We start from the raw sequence: 24,383 nt of genomic DNA, 5'->3' as shown, positions 1-24,383 counted from the left end.
CTGAAGCAATGTAAACATCTCCATTTAGCATCAATTAGCATCTTTTTAAAGTATGCATTTCTTTAAGATTAAAGTTTATTTAAAATTATATTTAAGAGAAAGAACATGTTCCTTGGGAACTTCCCCAACCCCATTAGTACACTTATACACAAACTGTCCTCATATTACAACTGGTTTTCTTTGAGCCAATTAACACAATCTGATGTTGATGAATTTATTTCCTTTAAATTAGTTTCATGCTTCTCTTTGTTCTTGTAATGAGGTCATAATTGTGATTTTATACCATTACAGCTACAACCAAATTGCAAATTCATGACATTATTGCTGTATCTGTGGCAAATGGCTGAAGTTATAAACATAAAACTACAGTTTCACTGCAAAGAGAAGCTAGGCTGGAAAAACAGGACTTCTTTATACAACAGGAATACAGTAAGCTTGGACTATGTTCAGCATGTTTTTTTTCTATTTCTGCTCCTCATCTACGTCAGTGTAACTACCGAAGTGACACGCAAAGGATCTTTCTATTGCTGACTTCAGCCTTTTTCTTGTTTCCCATATTTATAAGAAACCTCATTCTCAACACTTTGCTCTGCCTGATCACTTGAATTTTTATATCAGATGTTCAGGACTACTTAGTAATTGTTGAGAAGGTGTTTGTAAATGTTGGTTTAACTTAAAGGACCTTTCGCTACAGTTTGTTAGCTGTGTAAAGATTTTTTTACTTTTTTTTTTTTTTTTCCTCCTATCTGCAAGACAAATTTCTTTCGGTCAAATCCTTAGCCAGTCACCTTTGGAGCTCATTCTTTCTCCCTGCTCCAAAACACTCCCTGTTCCATGTACCTTCAGAATGCTCTTCATACAGCTTCTTCACTTCCTTTACCTTAGCTACGTTTTTCCTCCTAGGAAAATGCTATTTCCTATGACTATAACCACTAAGGAGTTGAAAGTTTGGGGATTGATGAAACGGTACAGTGCATGCTTTCACGTTTTAAAAATTGATAATACACATTGTAATGAACAAGTGATTATTCTTAAGGATGAATGACTAGATAATCCATGAAAACTTCTTAAAACTGCTTGCACTCTACACTGCACACCATTCAAGAAAGCCAGATAAAAGTAATTCCATCTTCCGATTAGGATACATATAGCACTAGGCATTATAAAGGCACAACAGTAAGCAGGTGCCTATGAAAACAAAAAAAACCCAAACCACAAAACCCACACACATCCAAATTCCCCAGTGACACACCTAAGTATGGGCATATGAGTTCTCCTAGATTTTCTTCATATTCCAATTGCAAAATAACAAGCAAATAATCCACTTGGGACTGTGCACACAAGGACAAAAAAACAGTATTTCAAAGTAGCTAAGAGTTTATTAAGCACTTTCTCAAATAAAATCATGTACTTCAATACCTGCTAAGGGCTCATAAGCCTCGTATAGGTAAAAAATACTGCATACACACATACGTTTTTAAGTTATTATTAAAAACTATTATTACTGAGCAGCCCAACTCTTATGCAGTTTTAAAGAACAGAGAACTACAGTTTGGCCTCTGAGGACGGGTCCAGCCCTCCTCAGTAGAGTCAGGCATCATAAACCATCTCTCACAAAGCTCTGTGTTCCCCTGCTACCACCCTCCTACTCCTGAAGCCACACAGCCTGTGCCCAGGAGGACAGCCCACAGCTCCTCCTAGTTCTCATTCCTCATCTCCCTTCAGATCTGGACCTGGAAAACCCCTGCCTTTTTCTGCACATCACACTGGCTAAGCTACCCACTAGAACTGGCTTTGCTGTAGTAGTGAATCCCTGGTGACACTAATGCTTCCTTCCAAAAAATTACTATGACGGCAGTGGTTATGTTTGCTTTATGAGAAGCAGTTAGTACAATGATTAAGATTTTCAAAACAAAATAATTTCAGATCTTTCTTACCGACTTGTTGTTTGAAAGCATGAATGTAAACCAACTAGGAATGGGTTACTGGATGCCTGTTCAAACACATGTTTCTCTGTCTGTACCCAATCAATATCCTGAAATAGAGTAATTGAACAATCAGAACTCCTGCTGGATAACCACTGTGGGTATTCCCAGAAAAGAAATTGTGAACATCTATGCTCCCTTACATATACCATCATTGTTACACGTTCTTCAGAAAGACAAAACCCCCTAAAATCTGGAGGAAGTTTTAAAGCATTTTAATTCAATTATATATTAGAAGTTTCTTAACCATTTAGAAAGGGTAAAATTATCATACATGTGCAATATTTGATACACTGCTTATACTGCTTCATAGAATTAAATTCAATTATCTCAGATAAATGGTCCTATGTGTGCTGAAGCAACTCATACCAGTAACACAAGCAATGTGAATTTCCAGTTTTTAAAAGCTTCAAATAAACAACTTCATTTTCTCAACTGAAACTCAAAACGAATTCAATGAAACTACCAAAACCTGATGAGTTTGTCCAGCCAAAATAATTCTCAAAAGCATCACAGACTACCTTCTTCAACAGGGAGAAGTCCTGAACACCCAGTGCAACACCACATAAAAAACCCTATCAAAATTCAAATGATACTAGCATAGTACTGCAAAATTCGGATCTGTAATAACAAAGCATGTAAACATTTTTCATACAGCTATACAAAATTTAAACCTTACAGACAACCGGTTTTAGCAGCAGATATTCACTCTTCATGCAACACACTGATCATGTTCCACCCTGCAAACACTCAGTACCCTGCCAACACACTACAAATAATTGTTCTAAAATTCTCCATTTCCAACAGATACTTCCAGCTTTGCAACCAATCTGGAGACAACAAAGACAGATACTAAAAACCAGGCCTTCCTGTCAAGGATAGTTAGTGAAACTAAAGTCTCAAAGGAAATGAAGAACTGTCACCATCAAATTAAATAAATCTGTTGGGTTTATGTTCAGACACTCCTGAAGATGGAATACCTTGGAAGGGTAAACCTGGGTCCAAACATGAGACAAAAATCCAATTTTGAATAAAACAATAAACTTGTCCACTTCTTTTTGTTTTAACTGAATGAGTTTCTCTTTAAAACTAACCCCTTCATTATTGCACTTGTGTACTACTACATTAGCATCATAATAGTGCACCACTGTTAACAAGATTAAGCTTAGAAAAGTTTAATTTTCTTTCAAAACTAAGTGCCCAAATTCCACTCTATTTATCTCATCACTTACAGATTAGCACATCCAGGTTGGAATACTTTTCATGTGCATTCTACTAAGACTATTAATAATTTTTAGTTGTTATTAAAGTAAGGGACGTTTCTCTCAGATTTAATCCTGGTGCTTCATGCAGACAGTTGATGATAAACGAGTTCAAAAGTCAGTAAAACTTCTATTACAGAAATGTTATCTAAAGCCTTATCTGCCTTCTTAATTGAATGTTTTTTGTTAAAGCATACTAAATTTTTACAATATGTAACAGAATGCAGTTAACACAGAATTTTACCTCATCATCATGGACCAATTCTTTTTTCACTACTTTCATTGCATAAATTTGATCATTCTTTTTTAACCGAACTAAAAGAACTTTGGCATAACTTCCACGTCCGATAACTCTGATTAAATCAAAGTCCTGTAGTCCAAGCCCCTGAGAAATCTTAATTCCATCCATTCCATCAATGACTGGTTTGATATCCTGCATAAAAAGAAACAGATACTAGAAACAGAAGACATTTTCATAATAAGCAACTATTAAAGCAAAGAGGCCTTTAGCCACCGGACAGAGCTGCTGAGTTTGCTTGCTTTTGTCACTGGCACACACATCCCAATGGCTGAAAACACATTGGTTTAGAAATGTTTGGTGGGTATTGGTTTTGCTCCTCCTAAAAGTTACTGTGTTTTTTCAAGGCAGTAGTTCATTCAATAAATCATTTAAATATTCCCTACTGAAAAACAGAAGACAATGCCTTGAAAAATGAAGTTTTATTCAAATTCTTAAATCACAAGACATGCAGAATTATCCTTCACACTAAGTGAAGAGCATCTTTCATATTTTGGCAGATATTGTAGTACAAATTAATAAAGGACATCTAAAAAGATGATAGATAAGAAAACAATATTTTGCTAATGAATACACCTGTCTTGATTTGAGTTCAGGCAACAGCTGTCTGTATCAAGTTCACTACAGTTTTAATGAAAATGAAAATTTCTAATAGGTGTCTGGGAACATACAGAAGCGGATGCCAAGTTCTCAAGTGTGAGAATCTGCTGGAAATATTCCACCATGAAGAATGTTATTTTAAAGTTAGTTATCTGAAAAGATAAATTTTATCTGACTGTTTGCTGGAGTTAGATGTGAGCACACGAGACTGAAGAAGCAGCAGTTGAACTACACAAACGCAGCACGTACTTTCACATTTCATGCTTCACCAATATATACATTGCTTTGACATACTTCTGTGGCCTATTTTTATCTGACCTCGTACTACTGTACTTGTAGACAGATCAGCATTCTGCTGAACTATGGAAAGCATTTATATAAAGAATCTTGATCTAGGATTGACTGCTATTAGAAGAGATTGCTCTCAGCTTAAAGATTCTAGTCAACAAAGCTCCCAGAATGCCATTTCCTCTCTGTAGGATACCTTAAATTATTTTAGTAAAGCTCAGAAGCAAGGTGGTAAAATCAGAGCAGCATAATTCAGGACAATTGAGCAAACAGCACCTATCAAAATTTAAACATAACCAGTATCTACCTGAGCACTAACCATAGCAGAAGTCAGCAATTCTAGACAGCAATTGAAATTCTCTCTTTTAAATTTAGACCCTTCCATCTCTGAATTTGAGATAAAAATCTAAAGACACGTGACTGAAAACAAGGCAGTCACCAAGAGCAGGAACTACTCAAGTGTGAAATAACGGTAGTGACAAGTATTGTGATAGAGGTAGAGGGGAAAAAAGGTGCAGGCTTGTTAGAAGTGGGATATCAAACTAACTGCCAGCGTTCTACAGAGAGCATCCTATTTATTAAATAGGCCAGAAGCATTTTTAAAAAGAAATGTCTTGAAGCCCTTTAGAATTAAAGCATATTGGGATTTTTCAAACTGCTTTAAGGGAATAACTTTCTTGGTATGCAGAGATTGTGTCAGACTGTCTACAAAAGAGCTGAAAAACAGCGTTTAGGTGTATGTCATTCTACTTGTATTTCCACAGGAGCTGCCTATAAATTAGTAGCTACTATTTATATGAAACATCCCAGACAGCTGGATGGTTAGTGTATTATCAGACTGAACCAAATTTCAGAATGATAGCCTGCAGATGTAGCCTGAGGGTGATAAAGGGTGCACGTCCATTAGGGAGAGCAGACACGACAACGTCAAAGCCAGCATTTGTTGCAACAGCCCATAAACTCAAACTCTCTGTTAAACCACTGTTGTTCCGACATGAATAGAGGAGAAATTAAAAAAGAAAAAAGGCTCTCACATCATGATTGAGATAACAAGATGAAATCTGAAAAATCCAATAAAAATGCTTAAAAAAACAGCCAATTGTGAAAAAAAAACCTCAGGCTTCTTTTTTTAAAAACTAGTAGAAAAAAAATTGGATAAATAATTAGCTATTTTATATCAAGTCAAATGATTAAGAGTGTGTAAACGTGAATCACAAAAATATTTTTAAAATATACCTCAGAGTCATCTTTAATGTTGTCATGTTTCCGGTTTGAAGGAATGTAGGGAACTGAAAAAGAAATCAAACAAGTAGTGTGGTTAAGGCCTCCATTAGAAATCATTTTAAAAATTGATAAACAGAATGATGATTTAGCAGCTTAGGGTTTGCTTTAAATACTACATGCCAGTTGATCAGATTTTTCCACTTTATTCTTGTAATCTTGACAGCAGATCCTACGGGCACTGCAGAAACAACCAACTCCGAGACAGTAAGAAATTCATCAATGAACCTTTCAGCTCACAATAGTATCTGGAGTCATTTTGGAAAATGGGTATGATAAATGGGCCCTTAAACAAGACAGGTTAAACCATCAAAAAATATTAGCTTAGAAAGAGTTCTCCAAATTACACAAAATTAAGAAATACTTAAAGTCTGAGGGCGCACTTATATTTGCATCCTAGTTTGGATCTGAAGTACAGGTTTTTTTTGTTTGTTTTAAAAAGTAAATCTATTGTTGCCAATTGCCCTGTGCTTAATGTCACATTCTGGAATGGTTTCAGAGCACATGAATTTAGGATGAAACTGGACCAGATGATACAATTCAGAAATACATTTACTATAACTGAGTCCCTAACGAGCATTTAGTCCATGGGACTAAACTAGAGCTAATCCAAAGTAATCTTTAAAAAACAAACAAACAAACAGGTAGAAAGTAAACTGGGCCTCCAACTGGGGAAACAAACAAGAAAGTACTCACTGCCATCAGTTTCTTCTGAAGGGAGGTCAACTTCATCATTTTTATCATCTAACTGAGGTTCCTGGGAAGGCATGACCGAATCCTTGCAAAATACAGACATTACATAGGAAAAAAAGTCGGTTTAGGCCATTTCAAGTGAGTATGTCCTGCCATGTGACTACCATGCACCTGACATATGTGTCTTCCAGAATGAAAGCTGGATTTTGTAGAAAGTATTTCCAAATATTAACATTTTGCAATGCACTGTAAAACCCGCCTACCAACAGCCTAAATGCTATGTCAACCACTCCGCATCTACAACAGATGTTTAGTCGTCTTCTAAAAGTAAGATTAGTAGATTCTATTGCAAAGTTCAAACTTTAATTCTAGTTAAGACTTCTGAGCCTGTTTCACACGGAACTGCAATAAAGTGAACACTTCAGCATGTTGTTACTCACTCAATTCAGAGCACTGACATAGTCCTTTCCTTTTTAAAAAACATCAACAGTTACTCGTTATGCAAAGGTATTGCACAAATCACTAAAGATCACAATATCAAATAGCTTTATAGTACATTTGGACCCTAGACTCATTTGCAACTCATAATGAGACATGTAGGACTGTTTCAGAAGGTATAGCAACGTGCATAAATTGGCAAAGAATCTAGTAATGTCAAGGCAAGTTATATGCAATATCAATAAAGAAAAACCCTGGTTTGAGTTAGAGACAATGTGATGCAACAACCAGTGAGATACTGGTTCTAGTCTGTGATGAGTGTGGGGAAGGGCTAAAATTCAGATACAGATAAATGTTTAAAGCTTAGGAAATGCTAGACTTGCCACTGGAATATGGGAGGGGAATGGCAAGGATGAGAACAGTACTGGAGAAACTGAGATGCCAGAACATGAAAGCAACAAGCCTTTTTGCAAGCAGTAGTGCAAAAGCCACTCTAGTGTCTCAGTTATTAAAACCTTCCCACAGGCTAAACGGAACAAACACTAAGGTTGCCAATGACAACTCTTCTGTATTTGTAAAGTACAATAGGTCTACTGGAGAAGTCAGACTCCAGCTTGCTCACACTTAAGTCGTATTACAAGTTTTCTTTTCCCACTTTGTCTCTACTGCTCACAATTCAAAGGCTTGTCCTCCATAGACATTTCGGAAACTGAAAACCAAACACCAAGTGTTATAGATCTACAACCACGCACAGCATCTCATTTCTTCGGATGCACATTCAGAAACAGCAACACGGGACCCAATGAAACTCCTTAGCTTCATACAGAATGCAAACTTACCATATGCCTTTTGCAGGTCAGTGGAACAAGTATATGACAACGTTTATGGACCAACAATTTGCAGTTGATACACTTGTAGCCTTGCCTTCCGAGACCCCATATCCTTTCACTGCACTGGCCACAATACGCTCTCTGAAAGCAAGAATGCATATCATTAATTCAATTATCGATTCCTTTCTGTAGGTGAGTAATTATCTAGCAGCAAGAATCTACCCCAGAACAACCCATCCTAGTCACCTCCTAACAAGTGTTCAGTAATAATCCTTTTAGAATAGCCAGGGTTTCTCCAATAACTAATGGTTACATTTCATACTTAGAATTGAGCTAAATGCAGTCGTTTTTAATGAATATTAAGAAAAACAAGTATCTCAGGCATATGGAACACATTACAGTCTAACATTAGCAAATCATTCTTAGAGAATGAGAATACTTTGAGTTTCAGGTTCTGACAGAGGTTACCCAAACACAACTGACACGAATTTGTACTACACAGTTATGCATGAAAAGCACCCAAACTGACTGCTTTGGAGAACATTGGCATAAAATGTTAGAAAAGACAGAAGTATGAATAATGTTCTATATCTGCACCTATATACTTTAACAGTGGTAGAACATCAGTAGGAGCTTTCAATAATTACAACTCATCTATCAAGTCTGATGTAAAACCTCTGTATGTCGCACTAAAAAAACATTTAACATTAAAAAAAATGGCCTTTTTAATACATGCAACAAAATGGCATCTGAATAAGTTAAATCAAAATGAGGACAAATTAAGAAGCCAGACATTCTACTGCTGACTTTAACAGGGCAGGTCTTTAAATAATTTTTCCAATGTATGTGTGCTGTGGTCATTTTATCCACTTTACTCAAAGTGCCAAACAGCAGTCAGATTCTTACACGCCAAGTAGTCACCTAGTCTCAGTCCCCACTCTACCCAGCACACAGACTGCCAACAGAAGACTTACTCACTAGTTTCTATCTGTGAATTTTCTCCAGTAATTACTGTAACAGGCTGACACTGCCTATCATTCTGTAAGCTGCACGTGAAGTCCTGCACTCATCCCCCATTTCAGGCTTAGACAGAACTCCTCAACTGTCCCGAAGCCACAAAACAGTGACAGTCTGTTCCTCACAGCAAACTGCAAGTTAAAGTGTGGTTATTCAGATCCTTAGACCAATGAATCACACACGGTGTCCTGCCCAAAAGTGCTAAGCTACTATAAATACTTACTAGTAGTATTAGGGGGGAAAAAAAAAAAAAAAAGGCAAAAACCGACAAAAAAAGAATTCATGACCAAAGAATAGAAATTAAAAAATATTTTCTATATGGCTCTTCTCATATTTTGATGGTTGTAGAAAACAAAACTTGACTACATCCCATTCTGTACAGCCAGTCCTCATTGACCACGAGAAATCCAAACTGCATTGCCCCTGAAAAAAAACAACAAAACCCCCCCCCAAAACATACTGCCTAATAAGAGAAGGAGTCTTGGACATTTATAGCCACTTCTTTCAAAATTCCTGGTCCATGTCAACTTCATCAGTAACTTCAGTCAGATATGGTTTAGTGTTCTGGCTTTGTAAGATTTCATTCATCTACAGACAGCTATAACAAAGTCGTCTTGTTTAGGATTGCTGACAAACGAGCATGCTAATGAGGTCTCAAAATCACAGAATCATTAAGGTTGGAACGGACCTCTAAGATCATCAAGTCCAACCATCAACCCAATACCACCGTGCCCACTAAACAAGTCCTGAAATGCTACATCTACATGTTTGGCCCATCGATCCAGCCTGTCCAGATCCCTCTGCAGAGCCTTCCTACCCTCCAGCAGATCAACACTCCCACCCAGATCGGTGTCATCTGCAAACTCACCTAGGGAGCACTCGACTCCCTCATCCAGGTCATTGACAAAGATATTAAACAAGACTGGCCCCAGAACTGAGCCCTGGCAAACACCACTTGTGACCAGCCACCAGTTGGATTTAACTCCATTCACTCCAACCCTCTGGGCTCGGCCATCCAGCCAGTTTTTTACCCAGCGAGGAATACACCTGTCTAAGCCATGAGCCACCAGCTTCTCAAGGAAAATGCTGAGAGATGGTGTCAAAGGCCTTACTGAAGTCCAGGTAGACAACATCCACAGCCTTTCCCTCATCCACTAGGTGAGTCACTTGGTCATAGAAATATTTATATGTATATTCTCCATTTGCCTAATTTCAAGTAAAACATCATTATCTACAACATTATAAATTATTAACATGGCAGGTATGCATTCACAATGTTTCAAAGAAATACGTTTTAACTGTGTTGCAGATAGGCACAAAAAAGTATATGTTTCATACTATAAATTAAAAAAAAAAATTGAGTTGGCATACCACATTATACAAATGCATGTTATAATTCTGATGTATGACTCACATTTTTCACATACCTAGTGATAAGATACTGAGTTTTAAGGGGATTTTCCTTCTTTCAATGCAGTTTTGAGGTGGGGAATATTAGAAAAAAAATGCTGATTTCATTTAGAAAAAAGTTACTGCTGAATCAGAAAGTTAACTCACCGTACTCAAGTTTTGTATGGAATTCCCAAAAGTGTACACATGCTGCAATACTCAGGCATAATGGGATAAGTGAAGGAGGTGTCAGCCTTAAAGCTACATTCACTTACTTGTGTGCATTAAGTCAGATTATTAACACAGTTGTATTTTAGCTCAATAAAACAGATTTTTTTTCTTAATTAGATTATGTAATACCTCAGATTCAAAACAGTTAAAGCTAACATCAAGAACTCTAAGAATGACAAAAAGTACTGAAGGTAAAATATGCTAATAAGCAATCAAAATACATACAGAGTGGAGAGGAGAAAAGCTGCTCTAAGTATGCATCAGTTTAAACAGTCACAAAAGCGTTTTTAAAGACTTTAAAAATAACTGTTTTCCACCAATCATATATTAACTCCACCCCAGATTCAAAGACTTACAAGTTTTTCTGATTGCTATGACCTGAATAACACTGCACAGACTGTGAAGTCACATGAATAAGCATCTTACTTCTCCTTTCTTTCCAACACTCAAATAGAGAAAAAGCACACACTGATAAAACAATTACCAGAGAACATCACCAAAACCCAACATTTTATGCCACAGTACTCACTCTGTTAAAACGTTTGGCTTGAAACAAATGCCCATTCACTCGGTACAGCTTCCTCCATCTTCTGGCTCCACGTCGGTAGATCGATTCTAAGAGAGAAATTAAAAAGGTGTAAGCAGCAGCACGGCAGCACAGCAGCTCCAGACCCACTACGTTAAGCAAGTCGTGATTGAAACAATCTTTTCTAAATATCAACGCACAGCTCAAATCTCTGCTGGTTTTGTTTGTTTGTTTTTTGTTCTTAAATCAGCCGTAAAAGACAGCTTCTGCAGGATGTGCTTTCACCACTGCCTCTCCCTTTTCTCTATCCCTCTTTTTTCCTCACATGATCATAATCTCGTTACCGTTTCTTGGCCGCTGGCTGCTCAAGCTCAGGTGAGAGGGACAGACAACTGTTAAAGAAACAGCCTCCTCTGGCAAAGTCGTGATGCTGATCTCACCACGTCGCCTTCACAACTAAACATGCGAAGCGTGTCTGCTGCTCATGATGCTTCAGATACACAATATTCAAGATGGTACAAGTCTCGAGAGCTACATTATTTGACCTCGTTTTTATCTTGCCATTAAACATCACCAAAACATTTCTTCCACTAGCGAAACAGTTCAAGTGCAGGTCTGCAATGACTTCCAATACATTCTAAACATAACAACAAGAAGCCCTTTGATCTGCTATAGAAACTTTGGGAGGCTTGATTGATAAACAGTGCTGCATTCTGACAAGGTATTAAACTGTAAATTTGTAAGACTCAGAAGTTAATTCAGAACCTTCTTAAAGTTCCATCATTAATGTTTCTGTCCTTCAAGTTTTAAACAGTGAAGTTTTAAATATCCGCATCTTATTGATGAAGTGTTGGGTTTTTTATTGAAAAACCCAAACAGTTCCACTGTCAAAAGATACTGCAAGTAGCAAATAGTTTCTTTTTTAAAAAGTATTTTAACTTAATATTGAGCAAGTCAAAAATCACAGGCTACTGACATAAAATGACTGATTGAAATACAAGGTTTGATTTAGATGCTCTGTTTTTGTCCTTCTAAAGCAAGGCACACAAAAGCATCAAAGCTTCTGTGACTCCACAAATCTACAGTGCCAAATCCACAAACATTCATGTTACTCTATTTGCATGCGCAAACGTTTACTTTGCAAGCATTTGAAACAGACATTTCACTATTAAATAAATTGTTAACAATTCAAAAAAAAACTCCAACTTCTCCAAGGAGCTGAAAGACTGCATGCCAGAGGTGGCAAAGATACAGTTACTAGAATAGAAACGTATCACTTTATATGTTTGACTCATAGCTCTTCAAAATCTGCCAAATATAAACTTTAAAGTAAACAAAAAACTCTGCTTTTCCTAAGTGCAAAGAAAATTTAAATGAGAACTTAGTAAAACTATTGCAAAGTTTTTGCCTAAAAACATGCCCAAACACAAACACCAACGAAAAACTGTTCCCCCATTTGTAGGATGACTTTTCACCAAGAGAAAAAACTTCACAAGGATTTTCTCCAAAATTGCTAATTGATTCATTAGACAAAGCACCATATGGAGGCAACCTAATACATCTGTGTTCTGAACATTAGCTTATCACCGACATGAGGAATATTAAACGAACGATAAGTTAACGAGCAGCTTGTGCTGATGAAGTCTGTAAATAAAGTAGCAAGTCACTTCTCTAATTAATGATAAATATTAAATCAAAGTCAGGGTTTTACCCCATATACTTGCAAGGCAAAAGTCTAACAAAAAGTGCACCTAATACAGCGCAGCTTCAAAAAGTAGGAACTTCTACAATTTACCACTAAGACCCTATACTGAACCAGTGGCAAAGGCAAACCAATTCCTATTCCCTGTCTCTAAAAGAGGCCAAGCTAAAAAAAAAACCACAAACAGAAACAAAAAACAACCACAGCGACGATTGTAAGACACACCTTTCACACCTTTATATCACAAGTTCTATTATCATTGTGACACAAGCTTTTTTTGTGGGACACAAATACATATTCTCATTACAATGAATGTACTGAACTTTATCTATTTCCAAGATTGGAAAATTGGAGGGAAAAAACAGAGAAGAGACTGTTTTTCAAGTTAAAGGGGAAATAAAAATACTCAAACTGAATGCCTGAAACAAAATTAACCAGCTGCCTCCAAAAAGCAGTGCGAAACAACTGACTGTTGCTGTTGTGCGATTCTTCCCTCTGTTGTCAAGCTGTGCAACTACATCACTAACAGTAACACACAGTGAACCTTGTAAATATATTTAATATTGTTTTTTTCAAAGACACTCCCTAGGGTTTGGGTTTTTCACCTTTTAAAACATATTGTAGAAAAAACTTGAGGAAAAAATTAAACAAAAAAATTAATTATTAATATAAACAAATGAACAAATTGTCTATTGTTCAGTGTTCATTTCAAATTAACTCATCTACAGAAGATACTCCCTCAGTTCAAAATTACCTCCTTGGAACTTAGCAGAAAGGATGTGAAATTTGCCTTTGAAAACTTGGTAAAGCAGGGAGAAATCGAAGGGGGCACAATAATTTTTTCAAATGACAACATACCTCCCCAACAGCGGAGAAGAAAAACAGTCTAAAATCCAGGTCCAATCTGGTTCCAAGCCCAAAATATTATTTTTTCCATCTGAAAGTTCAGAAATGCTTGTGTTTTCCAGAATATGTAAGAGAATTCATCAGTTCTCTGAAAAGCGTGGTGTACACCAATGAATAGCAGTAAGATAGCCACCAAAAAATATCCCCTCTGCATTTGGATTTACAAATGCAACTCTAAAGTCTGCTTTTCTGTGATCAAACTATAATGAAATCTTCTACTACACTAAGCACAGAGATCACTAGCTATTGCTGCAAATCACTTCTCAGAGATTAATGCAAGTTGTTTACACGCCAATTCCATTGCCTGCCAGCTGGACACTATGAGAATGCCCAGTTTTTGTTTTGTTCTTTTCGTGTTTTGCTGAGTAGACAAGTGAGCATTCTTTCAAAACTAACTCATGAATTACAAGTAGGAAATTGATATTGGTAAATCAGATGGACTCTGAGTTAGATAAAAAGGTAACATATAAAAATGATTACATACAAAGCTAGAACAAATTTTGGGAAAACTAAGTTCTAAAGAACTTTGATAGTGTGTTGTTTTACATATCTGTTACTTAAGATGTCCCAACTAGTTAAATTTAAAGACTAAAACTGCTTTCTGAAATATGTAACAGACATACATGGTATGGTATGTTAATTGCACCTTCTTTTTATTATGAATAAGCTGGTACATACAACTGCCATTCGTTTGTAGAAGCTAGAAATGGAAAAGAGTATCCTTAACAATATATAGGTATTGAGTGCTTTCACCTCTTGCTGTTATTAAGATAGCATTTTATTTTTTATTTAGTGTTATTTAAAACTGATTGGCAGTCAGGGAACCGTACCCTCATCCTTCTTTTCTTTTTCAAGAGACACTAAAGTTAACTACAAAGCCAGATCAACTTTGATGAAAAAAAATAATAATAAAAAAATCAAGCACAATTATGATAGCAATAATGACATGGGAAGTGTACGACACATAGCATCAGCAGAGAAGCAACAAGGAAATATTTACTCAGCACTTACTGCAACACGGCTGGCTAGCATACTGTTTGAACACCCTACTCCCCACTGCCTTAGAAGAGGGTCAACTGGCTCCCACTTCGGGACTGCTAGCTGGAAAACTTGTCCTCCATGCACACTGATTTCTCATGCATGATCTCTTGGCTGCTCGTATTCATACCCTTCTGCTCAAATGGCTCCATGCCATTGCAAGGTGGTAAGTCACATTTACAAAGACAATGCCATCCAACAAAAACAGAGCTAGCATCCCATTTTTAAAATCTAGCATCTCTGCTGCACTGGTGCTGTGTGTCCCTTTGGATCAGTCACACCTATTAATGCCTTATGCTCTTTCTTGCTCTCCAAACTGAACAGCTCATATGAACAGCAATTAGAAAATCTGGATTGCCTTGTCGTTCAAAATACTGATTGCATTCAAAATATTTGAGAAAATTAAGAAACAAAGGGATCTAAAAAACTACATTTAAAAATAGAGGCTTTCACTTTCAAACAAAAAAATAATAGTACCTTATATTCACAGAAATACAATAAATAAAACGCTTAGAGAACACATAAATTGTCCCTAAAAGTTCCCTGTACTTGTGATCAGGGGGACTGATCAATCAAAACAAAATTGTGGATGAGGCCTCAGAGATGCACCTCAGAGACACCTAGTGTAGAAGACAACAATGGATCCTACCAGAACAACAAGCAAGATTGCCACTTCAGCTATCAAACAAACAGGGTACATCCAAGGATTTGCCTTATTATCTCTTGAGCAAAACAAAATAATCAATTGATACTTTAAAAGAGTAAAAAAAATTAGTACTTTAAAAGTACTAAAAAAAATTAGTAGCCAACAAAATTTACAGAGTTATTTCTTGAGAACTGGAATGGGAATGTAACCCTCAAACAATCATGGTAAACAAACATATGAGATAACTTGGTATATTTCTGGCAAACAAACAAACAAAAAAGTAAATGAAAGACTTAAAAATGTGGGGTTTGCTCTTTCTTATTACAAGATTTTTTTTAAATTGATCCAGATTGCCTTAGTATCAAGTCTAGGAACTGTAATTGTTTTGGTTAGGCTGCTGAGTACAGTAAGTCCTCCAGCTGAAGGGGCCACCTGGTTGCATACGAGTTGGGCGATGCACAGAACAGACATTACAACCTCAAAGGCATCACCCTGAGCACAGAAAGGCTGCACAACTTCACAGGCATCAGCCCCACAGCCAACAACTTCTTTCTTTTCACTAAAGACTGCTGTGCATGTAAGAGCTGAACAGTTGAATACGCTTACAATGTTACCAAGATAGAAAAATCTGGGATTAAACCAGGAGAAGTGCAGGATTCTCCCACTCTCACCTGGTGCAGAAATTGTAGCAAGTTCAGGTGATCCACTTCCATATTGAATCCTAGAACACCAACTGCGAGGTCAATCACAGACTTTCAATTCTCTTTTTACTTGCAAGACTCACTATTTATTAACTAACCACTAAGAACTGTTAAGAACATGACTCAGAGACTAACAGCCCACAGTTTACTCATGTTATCTAGTCATAGCGAAATGTTTGTCAATTACATGAAAACAAATTTGATATTCATGCGTCAAGACAGCTATTTCCCAAAAAGTGTGGATTTGTTTCAAATACACAATGATACACTGCCCTGTACACAGGCTCTATAGAAGTTTCTGTAGTCTTTCAAGCATATGCTAATGAATTTAAATTTTCATTTTCTTTGGAAGGAGGGTAATTATTTTGGAACTAAGTCATCAAAATATGATAGCATTGCAGGACAAAATAATAGCACACAGCATTATTTTACTAGTATTATGTAAAAATCCTTAACAAAAAAACAAAGAATTTTGGACAGCAGATACACAGGAAAAATAGCATCCTTTAAAATATTTATAAGTGGCTGAACATATCTATGCTTTCTGATTCAGGCTGTTTTCTTTCACAGCATGATTCCATTACTTCAGCTTATGATTCACTCAAAGAGTTCCATTTCCCTTCCCAATGTTTACATTATTCCAGTATTAGTAGAACGACAAACTCAGTTTAGCTATTACTTCATAAAGGTGTACTTTATGGTGTCCCTGCCCATGGCAGGGGGGTTGGAACTAGATGATCTTTGAGGTCCCTTCCAACCCAAACTGTTATATGATTCTATCTTTCCTAAGAAATCAGACTCCTGAGCATATTTCTCTGAATTCTTTCCCATTTGATCCGTCGCCTGCTAACATGACACCCAGCAAAGCATGCAACACGTCAGCATGACAGAGGACACTGGTACCTTGCAGTAGGACCAACTCTCCAGACCTGTTGCTTTTCAGTCTCAGTTTTGACACATCTGTATCAGACAGTAACTTACTCTGCTTTGTGTAAGGAGGAAAGCAAGCTGAAATTGAGTGCACACAATGGCTATTCTTACATCACAATTTGAGTTCTATGAATTGTGCTCAGTTTTTATCATGCAATAAATTCAACGAATCTCAGAGATTCTCCCATTTGTCCTTTGACTCCTTCTAAGCGCTCATATCCTATATGGATACAGCACTTACACATTTCACAAGTACAACATAAGTAAAGTTTGCAGCAATATAAAGTACCACTAGACAACTTATTTAATGACAGCAGCTAAATAAAAAAAATCTGAATAGTTTCAGGAGTTACTCATCACACCTGTTATACTCTGGATTAAATGATTCTACACTAATCCTAATAGCAAACTGAGTAAATCTTCCAGCTTAGCTAATTCTTTTATGACGCAGAGAATTATTGTTTCCCAAGGATGCAGCCTTCCACCCGGGAGTTTCTCATTCTTATGGGGAAAAAACTCCATATGATACAGTCTTATGTACCTGTCCTTTCACCTCGTCTGTTAATGGAAAGCTAGAGTGTTAAACATGCTTTCTTTAACATGTTCAAGTCTTTCAAATTAATTACAGTATTTGTCTTTCAGCATGTGGAAGGGGGTTTTCAACTCACCTCACAGAGGAAAGGAAGATAATCATACCAGATCTGCGAAGTTTACACACTGCTTCCCACCTAAGACTCGTTAGATTTCTACTGTGCTCTCCATTATCTGTGAATAACACGAGATCCACTGTGTAAAACCATTTTGTGACAGCTATTCCTTCGAACGAGTTCAAAGTAACACTGAGATAGCTTGTAGTGCTGTTGTTAAAAACAACTATTGCACCTTGAAATTAACGAGTGAGTTCCAATCCACACTTCTTGTTTCAGGCTCCACAATACCAATTTTGTCACTGCTTGCCTGAGGGTTTTTTTTCCTTTGCAATCCCTATGGGTAAGAATAGTTTTTATCAGAGTTGACAATCTGAAGAGCAGGGATTCCTGTGCCAGTCACAGGGCACCTGTACCTCCGTTACTGAAGAACATGATAGATAACCTAAATTATTGGAAGAAGCATATAATAGCATTATAATTATTAGAATGAGCATGTTATTGTAAAAGTAAAGAGAACCATACCAAAATCTAAAGATTTAAAAGGAAATCTTAATCTAAAGTTTTGCCTTCAAATAGTTTCTGATTTCCTTTTAAGTATTTCCCCAGCTAATAATTCAAGGACAAGCACTTACAGATGCAGAAGAACTAGTAATGGAACTTCAGAATTACAAATGAGGTGATTTCTAGTCAATATTGACAATCTCAGTTTTCTGTTTTTCTACTACCCAAGTCACTACCTTCCCCCTGTGGTTTAAGGACAGAACTGCACAGCCTGTTCCAACACTTAACCCTTGCACTGACAGTGACGATTAGGGCTCTTGCATGCCTCTTCTGAAAACCACCCTTTCAGCATGCCTGAAGTTAGTTGCTTTTTGCTTTTCTACTTCAGGAGATTTATTTAGCATCCAGATTTCTACTGACAGCAAGTCTTCAGCAGCTAGCCAACTGTTATCACCAGTCTTACAAGGCTTCACTTCTGAAGTGCTCTCCATTTCAAATTAGCAGCACCTGAAATCTCTCACAGAATCTGGTTTCTCGCATAGCAACTCAAAATTCCAAGAGAGAACTGTTGAAGAACCCATTTATCTGCCCTGCAGGCCTCTGTTGCTATTTCTGTGGCTCAGTTAAACGTTAAAGCCCATAACTTGCACAGAGCAACTAATTTTGAAAAGTATTACACAGTATCCCACGTATAATAATATATAATTAACGGTGACCATATCATTTAAGGGTTACACATTAAATAGCTCTTTCAGGCTACTGAAACAGACAGGTCTAACAAGGGTTTAACAGGCTCACCGAAGTCCACGAACTCCAAAATAACACAAAAAGCTTCATCACCTTTTTACCAACTTAGTTACTCCGAATGCATGTATATAAAGTGGATTTACCAAGTTGAGAGAAGTATATAGATTGGACGTATAAGATGGAGACAGACATGACATTCAAGAGAAGTTTTCTAAAACCAGCTGACATCTTTCCAGCATGATTACACTACATTTTAAGCAATAGCTAAGAGGGGTGGAATGAATAAATAAATAAAAAACCCCACCAACATAGGCTATTTGTTATGACACTTTAAGAACTAGCTCAAGTATTCCTTATTCCATTGTATTTTTAGTTTACAGTTTACAAATCAGTATACAAACATCTGCAAAGACATCCAGTATCTTAAAGTAAGGGAAGATATCAAACCCCACAGTCATATACGTGCTTTATAATTTCACACTTTAATTATCAAAAGGGAGGCCTAGCTCTTCATTCTTCATTGGATGTTTCATAGCTAAGAAAAATGTTGAAATTATTTTAGAATTAAAAATGTTAAATGATTATAAGCAAAACAGACCTTTAACTACAATGCTGTTTTCAGTAACTTATGCTATCTCATAGTCTGTAAGCGTATTTTTCAAACATGCCATGTATTTAAAAAAAAAGTGATACGCAGTTAAGACGACAGAGGAACAGATTTCAGGCATTCTTGAGAAACTATGACACAGCTCTTTTCAATCCCTAAGCAACAATATATCTTACGTTAAAAATCATACCATTTTCCTCTCTGTCATTTCAACTACTAAAAACCAGGAGAGGGTTACTAGCAGTTTCAAAATTGTCTAATTATCCAGTCCAATCCAATCTACGTCTTCAGAATAGTCTCTATGGTCGCAGTAGTTCCTTTCTTCATTGGGGGATGAAATTGGTTCACGTGCTCTGAATAACCTAATCACTGCTGCCAATACAGTAACAAATGAAGGAAAAAAACCTGCCTTCTGAGCTAGAAAAATATTTACAGGCCACACTACTGTAGCAAGAAGCCTTTTAGAGCTATTCTGTAGTATCAGGTAGAACATAGAGCAAAACCCAATATCTACATCTAAAATAAAATAGCTCACAACAATAATTAGGTTAGTAAAATACCTTTACCCTGCGATGAAATTTTAAAGAAAGATGGCTTGGGGAAAAATGAAGTCCAAACACCTAATGCTAAAATACTGAGCAGATAAACAAAGAGCGCAAGAGGCATCCACAACACAGTGTAATCACCACCAAAAAACCAGCAGCAAAATCGGCCAGAAATATCAGATAATAAAATCACTAGTCTACTGCCATACTAATGCCGTAAGCACTTACATTAAAAACACATTCATTCTATCGCATGCAATTATTTAAAGGCTTCCTAGTCTGCATTCTTCTAATTAATGAAGCCATCAGCAAAACACCAGTAAAATTCGTTAGCACTGGCTACCCAAATCCGAGATGAATTTTGACATTAAATACACATACCTATTTGTTCAGATGCAAAAACGCAGAAGTGTACTAGCACAGTTTATCCTGACAATATTAGAAACTAAGTAAGCCTTACTGCAAAACAATTATTTCACAATTAAAAACATCCATCTAAGATGATCCACTAAACACAATTCAACAAAAAGGCCTTAGAAAACGATGCTTCTAAATTGTTAATCTTTACATTAGCAATCTTACAATAAACAGGCCCTGAACACATACCGTCAGGGTTTTTTGGATACATTTCTTTCATTAATCTCCCTTATTAGCAGCAGCAGGAGCATCACTCACTCTTCTGTTCTTTTCCTCCTAAAATACATTCCCCAAGAGTCCTTTCAACGCAATTTTATCAGCATTTCTGAGAGGTCTCTCAGCCACATCCCTCCGCACAAGAGGCAGCAGGAATCTCTGCATTTGTAACAATCTATGGCTGCAAAGGAGGGTGGCAGGCAAAGCGACTGTATCATAACCAAAATGCTGAGTTCTGTTATCTACTGCACCACACGTACACACACACTGCATCAACGGTCTCAATTCACAATGATGACACGGAAAATCTACAGAAAAAGCAGGCATTACTCACTGGGTTTTATTCTTTAGCTTCTTCAGCGTGTAATTCTTTACGCTTTACAACGTAGCAGGTATGAAAGGAAACATCTCCCCTTTATTCCACTGATGCTGCTGTTTGAATACCATTAGATACCAAGGACAATGGGCAGGATCAGCTCGAACATTAAGAGCAAATATTTAATGGAAGACTGGTTCCCCCGTCTCTCCCTTTCACATCTCTGCCTCATGCATCCAGGCACGGGTGGTACTGGCTCCCTTGAGAGGCTGTAGCTAGCAGCTGAGGCACAAACTAAAACATGGCATGGATGGCAAGGAGCTGATGTCACAAAAAACAAGCATTTCTCTGAGAAAACCGGCAATTCCATTAGGGAAGTCCTACAAATCAATAGGAATTGTTCGGCTGAACGTGCTTTGTTACACAACGCACTGCAGCACCGAGTGATAAATCAGATCAAGATCTGTCGGCGTAAATAAGCGGAGACTCCAGCAACTAAGTTATAAAACTGCCAATCAGACACGATGCTTTGCACCAGGAAGACTATCACTTACAAGCACAGAAGAGAAATACACACCTCAACATTTCAGAAACAACCTTGTTTAGTATCAACTCCAAAAAAATAGCTCATCTACTAAAATAGTAAGAATATTTTTAAAAACAAAAGGCTGGCCTAAAAGTCTGCCATCTTTATCAAGACAGATTGTGATAAAGTACCCAAGGCTCCAGGCCAGCAGATGCTGGAAGCGCCTATGAGAGGTCACATTCAGGATCTGGGAAGAGATGCAAGATGTTTTAGAAATCCTGCCACCTCACCCACACAGCAGCACTGCCGTTCCAGCCTGTGGGGATGGGTTAACTGGCTGGCTGAAGGTAAAAGGTAATGTTTCTACAACAGCAGCTGCACATTTATAGTAGGAGCTGGGTCTGGCACAAAAACAAAACAAAAAATAAATAAAAAGTGTAAAAACTCAGGAGCAAGAGGACTCCAGAGACAATACAAGTTCAGATGCTGAAGACTAAAATTCTGTCTTGCAGACAGCATCACATCAGTGTAAGAGGGTAGGGTCTTCAAGCATGAAAAAGAACTTTAAGGCATGCAAATAGAACCAAAATACTGGTCACATGGTTATTCCATTAACGGATTACATGCATTTATTTCAAGCTTTGCTGGCTGGTACAATCTCAAAAACCGTATCGATTTCACAAAGGTCCAGGACAGACAGCAACTGTATTATTACATTTCAATATCAATGCAAAACATTCAGTATGTATTTCTGCACCCTTCTTCCAAAGTATTACTGTTCTGAAGGAACTGTAAAAGAAACCCACTCCAATTCCACAGAAATTCACTGCAAAATATTTGCAATTCAGAAGATCACACACTATTAGAGTCACTCCATGACCTAGTATGAACAAGTCTGAACAATATATTGCAAATGAAATTATTTAGCAATTAAATAGTTTTTTTTAAAAAATCCATTTCAAACTATCTGTGATTCTGTAACAAACGAAGTCCACATGTAGAGACTGCTAATTTAAGTAGAAGTCCATTTTCAACAGAGCAACTAGTTAACTGTTTATTTGACTCTGGAAATAACTGGAGGCAAACTTCATCTCCTTTGTAGTGTAAACATGATGTTCTAGAAAAGTGCATATGTAATATCCTCATTTTTTAAAAGGATCTCCTATGAATGTAACTATGGTGATAAAGCCACATACAATCAAAAAAGAATTTGCAACATACCAAACATTTTCTGAACAAAGGACAATATTTTAGTCCTGTCAAAATAAATAGTCCTTTAAATAAACCATATTACCAATATCAGTAACATTTCCATACAGTCCAAGCACAATGCAGGTGTTTGTTGTACGCTTTTAGCTAACAAGTAATAACACTGAATGCATGTGTACGTGCTAATGACACAATTTCATAGGTCTGCTGTAAAAAGATTTGAAAATAGTTACAACTAGGCCACAACACCAGACTTCCATGCAGGCCCAATGGATGCAAAGAGGCAATATACACTGAATTAATTCATGTGAAATGAAAAGCTTCTGCGAAACCTGACTAGGAATCACTTACTGAGCACATCCTACTAAACAGGCTTTTTAAACAAAGTATGATGCAACACGACCTGTAAAACCATGGAGGGAGAAATACCCTACAGACAGAATAACCAGGTCATCTGAGCCACACTAATCTATGCGCTTCTGTAGCTCATCTCACGGTTTGAGATAACTGAAACATCCAACAAATTAACACAAAAAACTTTTGTACTAAAATATCTACACTTTTAATGAGATCATTACATCGCAGTGAACTTTATCATGCCAAATTATTTGCACAGATATCCTTTAAAGCAACAGCCTTCTTTTTCCTGCAGTTAGCTTACTTTTCTGGCCAGTATTTCACACTAGTTTGCTTCGTGTTTTCACAAATAAGGCCAAGTAATTGTATTTGGGACTAGCACCAGTCTAGACTGGTACAACATGAGCGCTTCCTCCTTCTCTCTTTAAACAGCTACAGGAAAGGAAGCACAGCTCGAGTCAGCCACTTCTTTCCGTTCTTGTATTGGGAAAGCAGGGTGGCACAGATGCGCATGAGTTCACTCCCTACAATTTTCATCCAACAAGTTAGAAGCAAGACAGAAAAAAATAAAAAATAGATTTCAGCATGTTGCGGAACAGTCCTGAACACTGCAGTGATGCCAGACTTGGTTGTTCCATTCTTTGTTGCAGAATTGATGGGGAGAGGCACCCCAAAGTTAGAAATTTAAATAAAATAACCATTCTGGCTTCACTGAAAGACAGCTGTTTCACAGAGGACAGTCTGAAGACTCATGATGGAGAATTAACACTTATTTATCTCTGGCGAAATCTGCCCTGGTAGAACATTACAAGCATTCTAAGGCTACTTAATCCCCAAAGCCATCACTTTCTTTTACTGTAATTCTCACAAAAGTCAAAGGCATACAAGACAGTGAATTACTCAAACACCCTAAAGCATCATTACCAAAATAAAGTTTGGGAAAAGTAACAAGATACGGGGAAAACCAAAGCTTTCACTGTTGCCAACAGTATTTTCTGTAGACACAGAGGTTCAATTTTTGCCTGCCAATATAAACCTGACACCTTTCCAGGCAAGGGATTCAGTTTAGGACACAACACCTTCTGTAACTCAGGACTCGGAATAAAACAGTGTTCCTTGTACACAATTCACAAAGAACATAATTAAACCTACAGAACTAAGACCAGTCTTTCCAGAATGATCATGAAAATTGAGCCTGAAAATAATTTCCCATAGTTATTTCCAACCTATTAAACTGGAAAGTGATAGCACAGTAAAACCTATACATTTTCAACGTACAGTAAAATATAACTGCATAGTCTTCACTTGAATTCATGGACAAACAAGCACTGAAATTCAGTCTTTCTTGCTTACTTCAGTAGAACTGTACATTATGTGATATAGCAAGATGGACTGGTTGCCCATTTCCTTGTTGAAACTTCAGCAAAATTAGTCAGAAACCCACTGAGCTACTATTCTGATAGACACAAGAAACTACACAAACAAGAACACTAAAAAAGGCATGAAAAAAATCTCAGAGGTATGGAAAACA

General features: G+C 37.1%; 1 protein-coding gene across 2 annotated transcripts in view; it reads right to left on the bottom strand.

Annotated features, from left to right (window-relative positions):
* PRKCZ (protein kinase C zeta) overlaps positions 1-24,383 on the bottom strand; it is a 50,041-nt gene that overhangs the window by 16,102 nt on the left and 9,556 nt on the right. Inside the window, exons 5-10 of one of the 2 annotated variants that reach the window (XM_009985869.2) lie at positions 10,842-10,927; positions 7,685-7,816; positions 6,411-6,492; positions 5,670-5,722; positions 3,492-3,680; positions 1,938-2,035 (exon numbers count right to left, since the gene is read on the bottom strand). In XM_009985869.2, the coding sequence (XP_009984171.1) occupies positions 1,938-2,035; positions 3,492-3,680; positions 5,670-5,722; positions 6,411-6,492; positions 7,685-7,816; positions 10,842-10,927 (640 nt within the window). The remainder of the gene's footprint in view (positions 1-1,937; positions 2,036-3,491; positions 3,681-5,669; positions 5,723-6,410; positions 6,493-7,684; positions 7,817-10,841; positions 10,928-24,383) is intronic. The other variant, XM_009985870.2, reaches the window with a different exon arrangement.

The sequence above is a fragment of the Tauraco erythrolophus genome, chromosome 23, assembly GCF_009769465.1.
Source record: "Tauraco erythrolophus isolate bTauEry1 chromosome 23, bTauEry1.pri, whole genome shotgun sequence".
In the NCBI taxonomy this organism is placed as follows: domain Eukaryota; kingdom Metazoa; phylum Chordata; class Aves; order Musophagiformes; family Musophagidae; genus Tauraco; species Tauraco erythrolophus.
The sequence above is the reverse complement of the archived record's forward strand: the minus strand, read 5'-3'. Positions and strand labels throughout refer to the sequence as shown.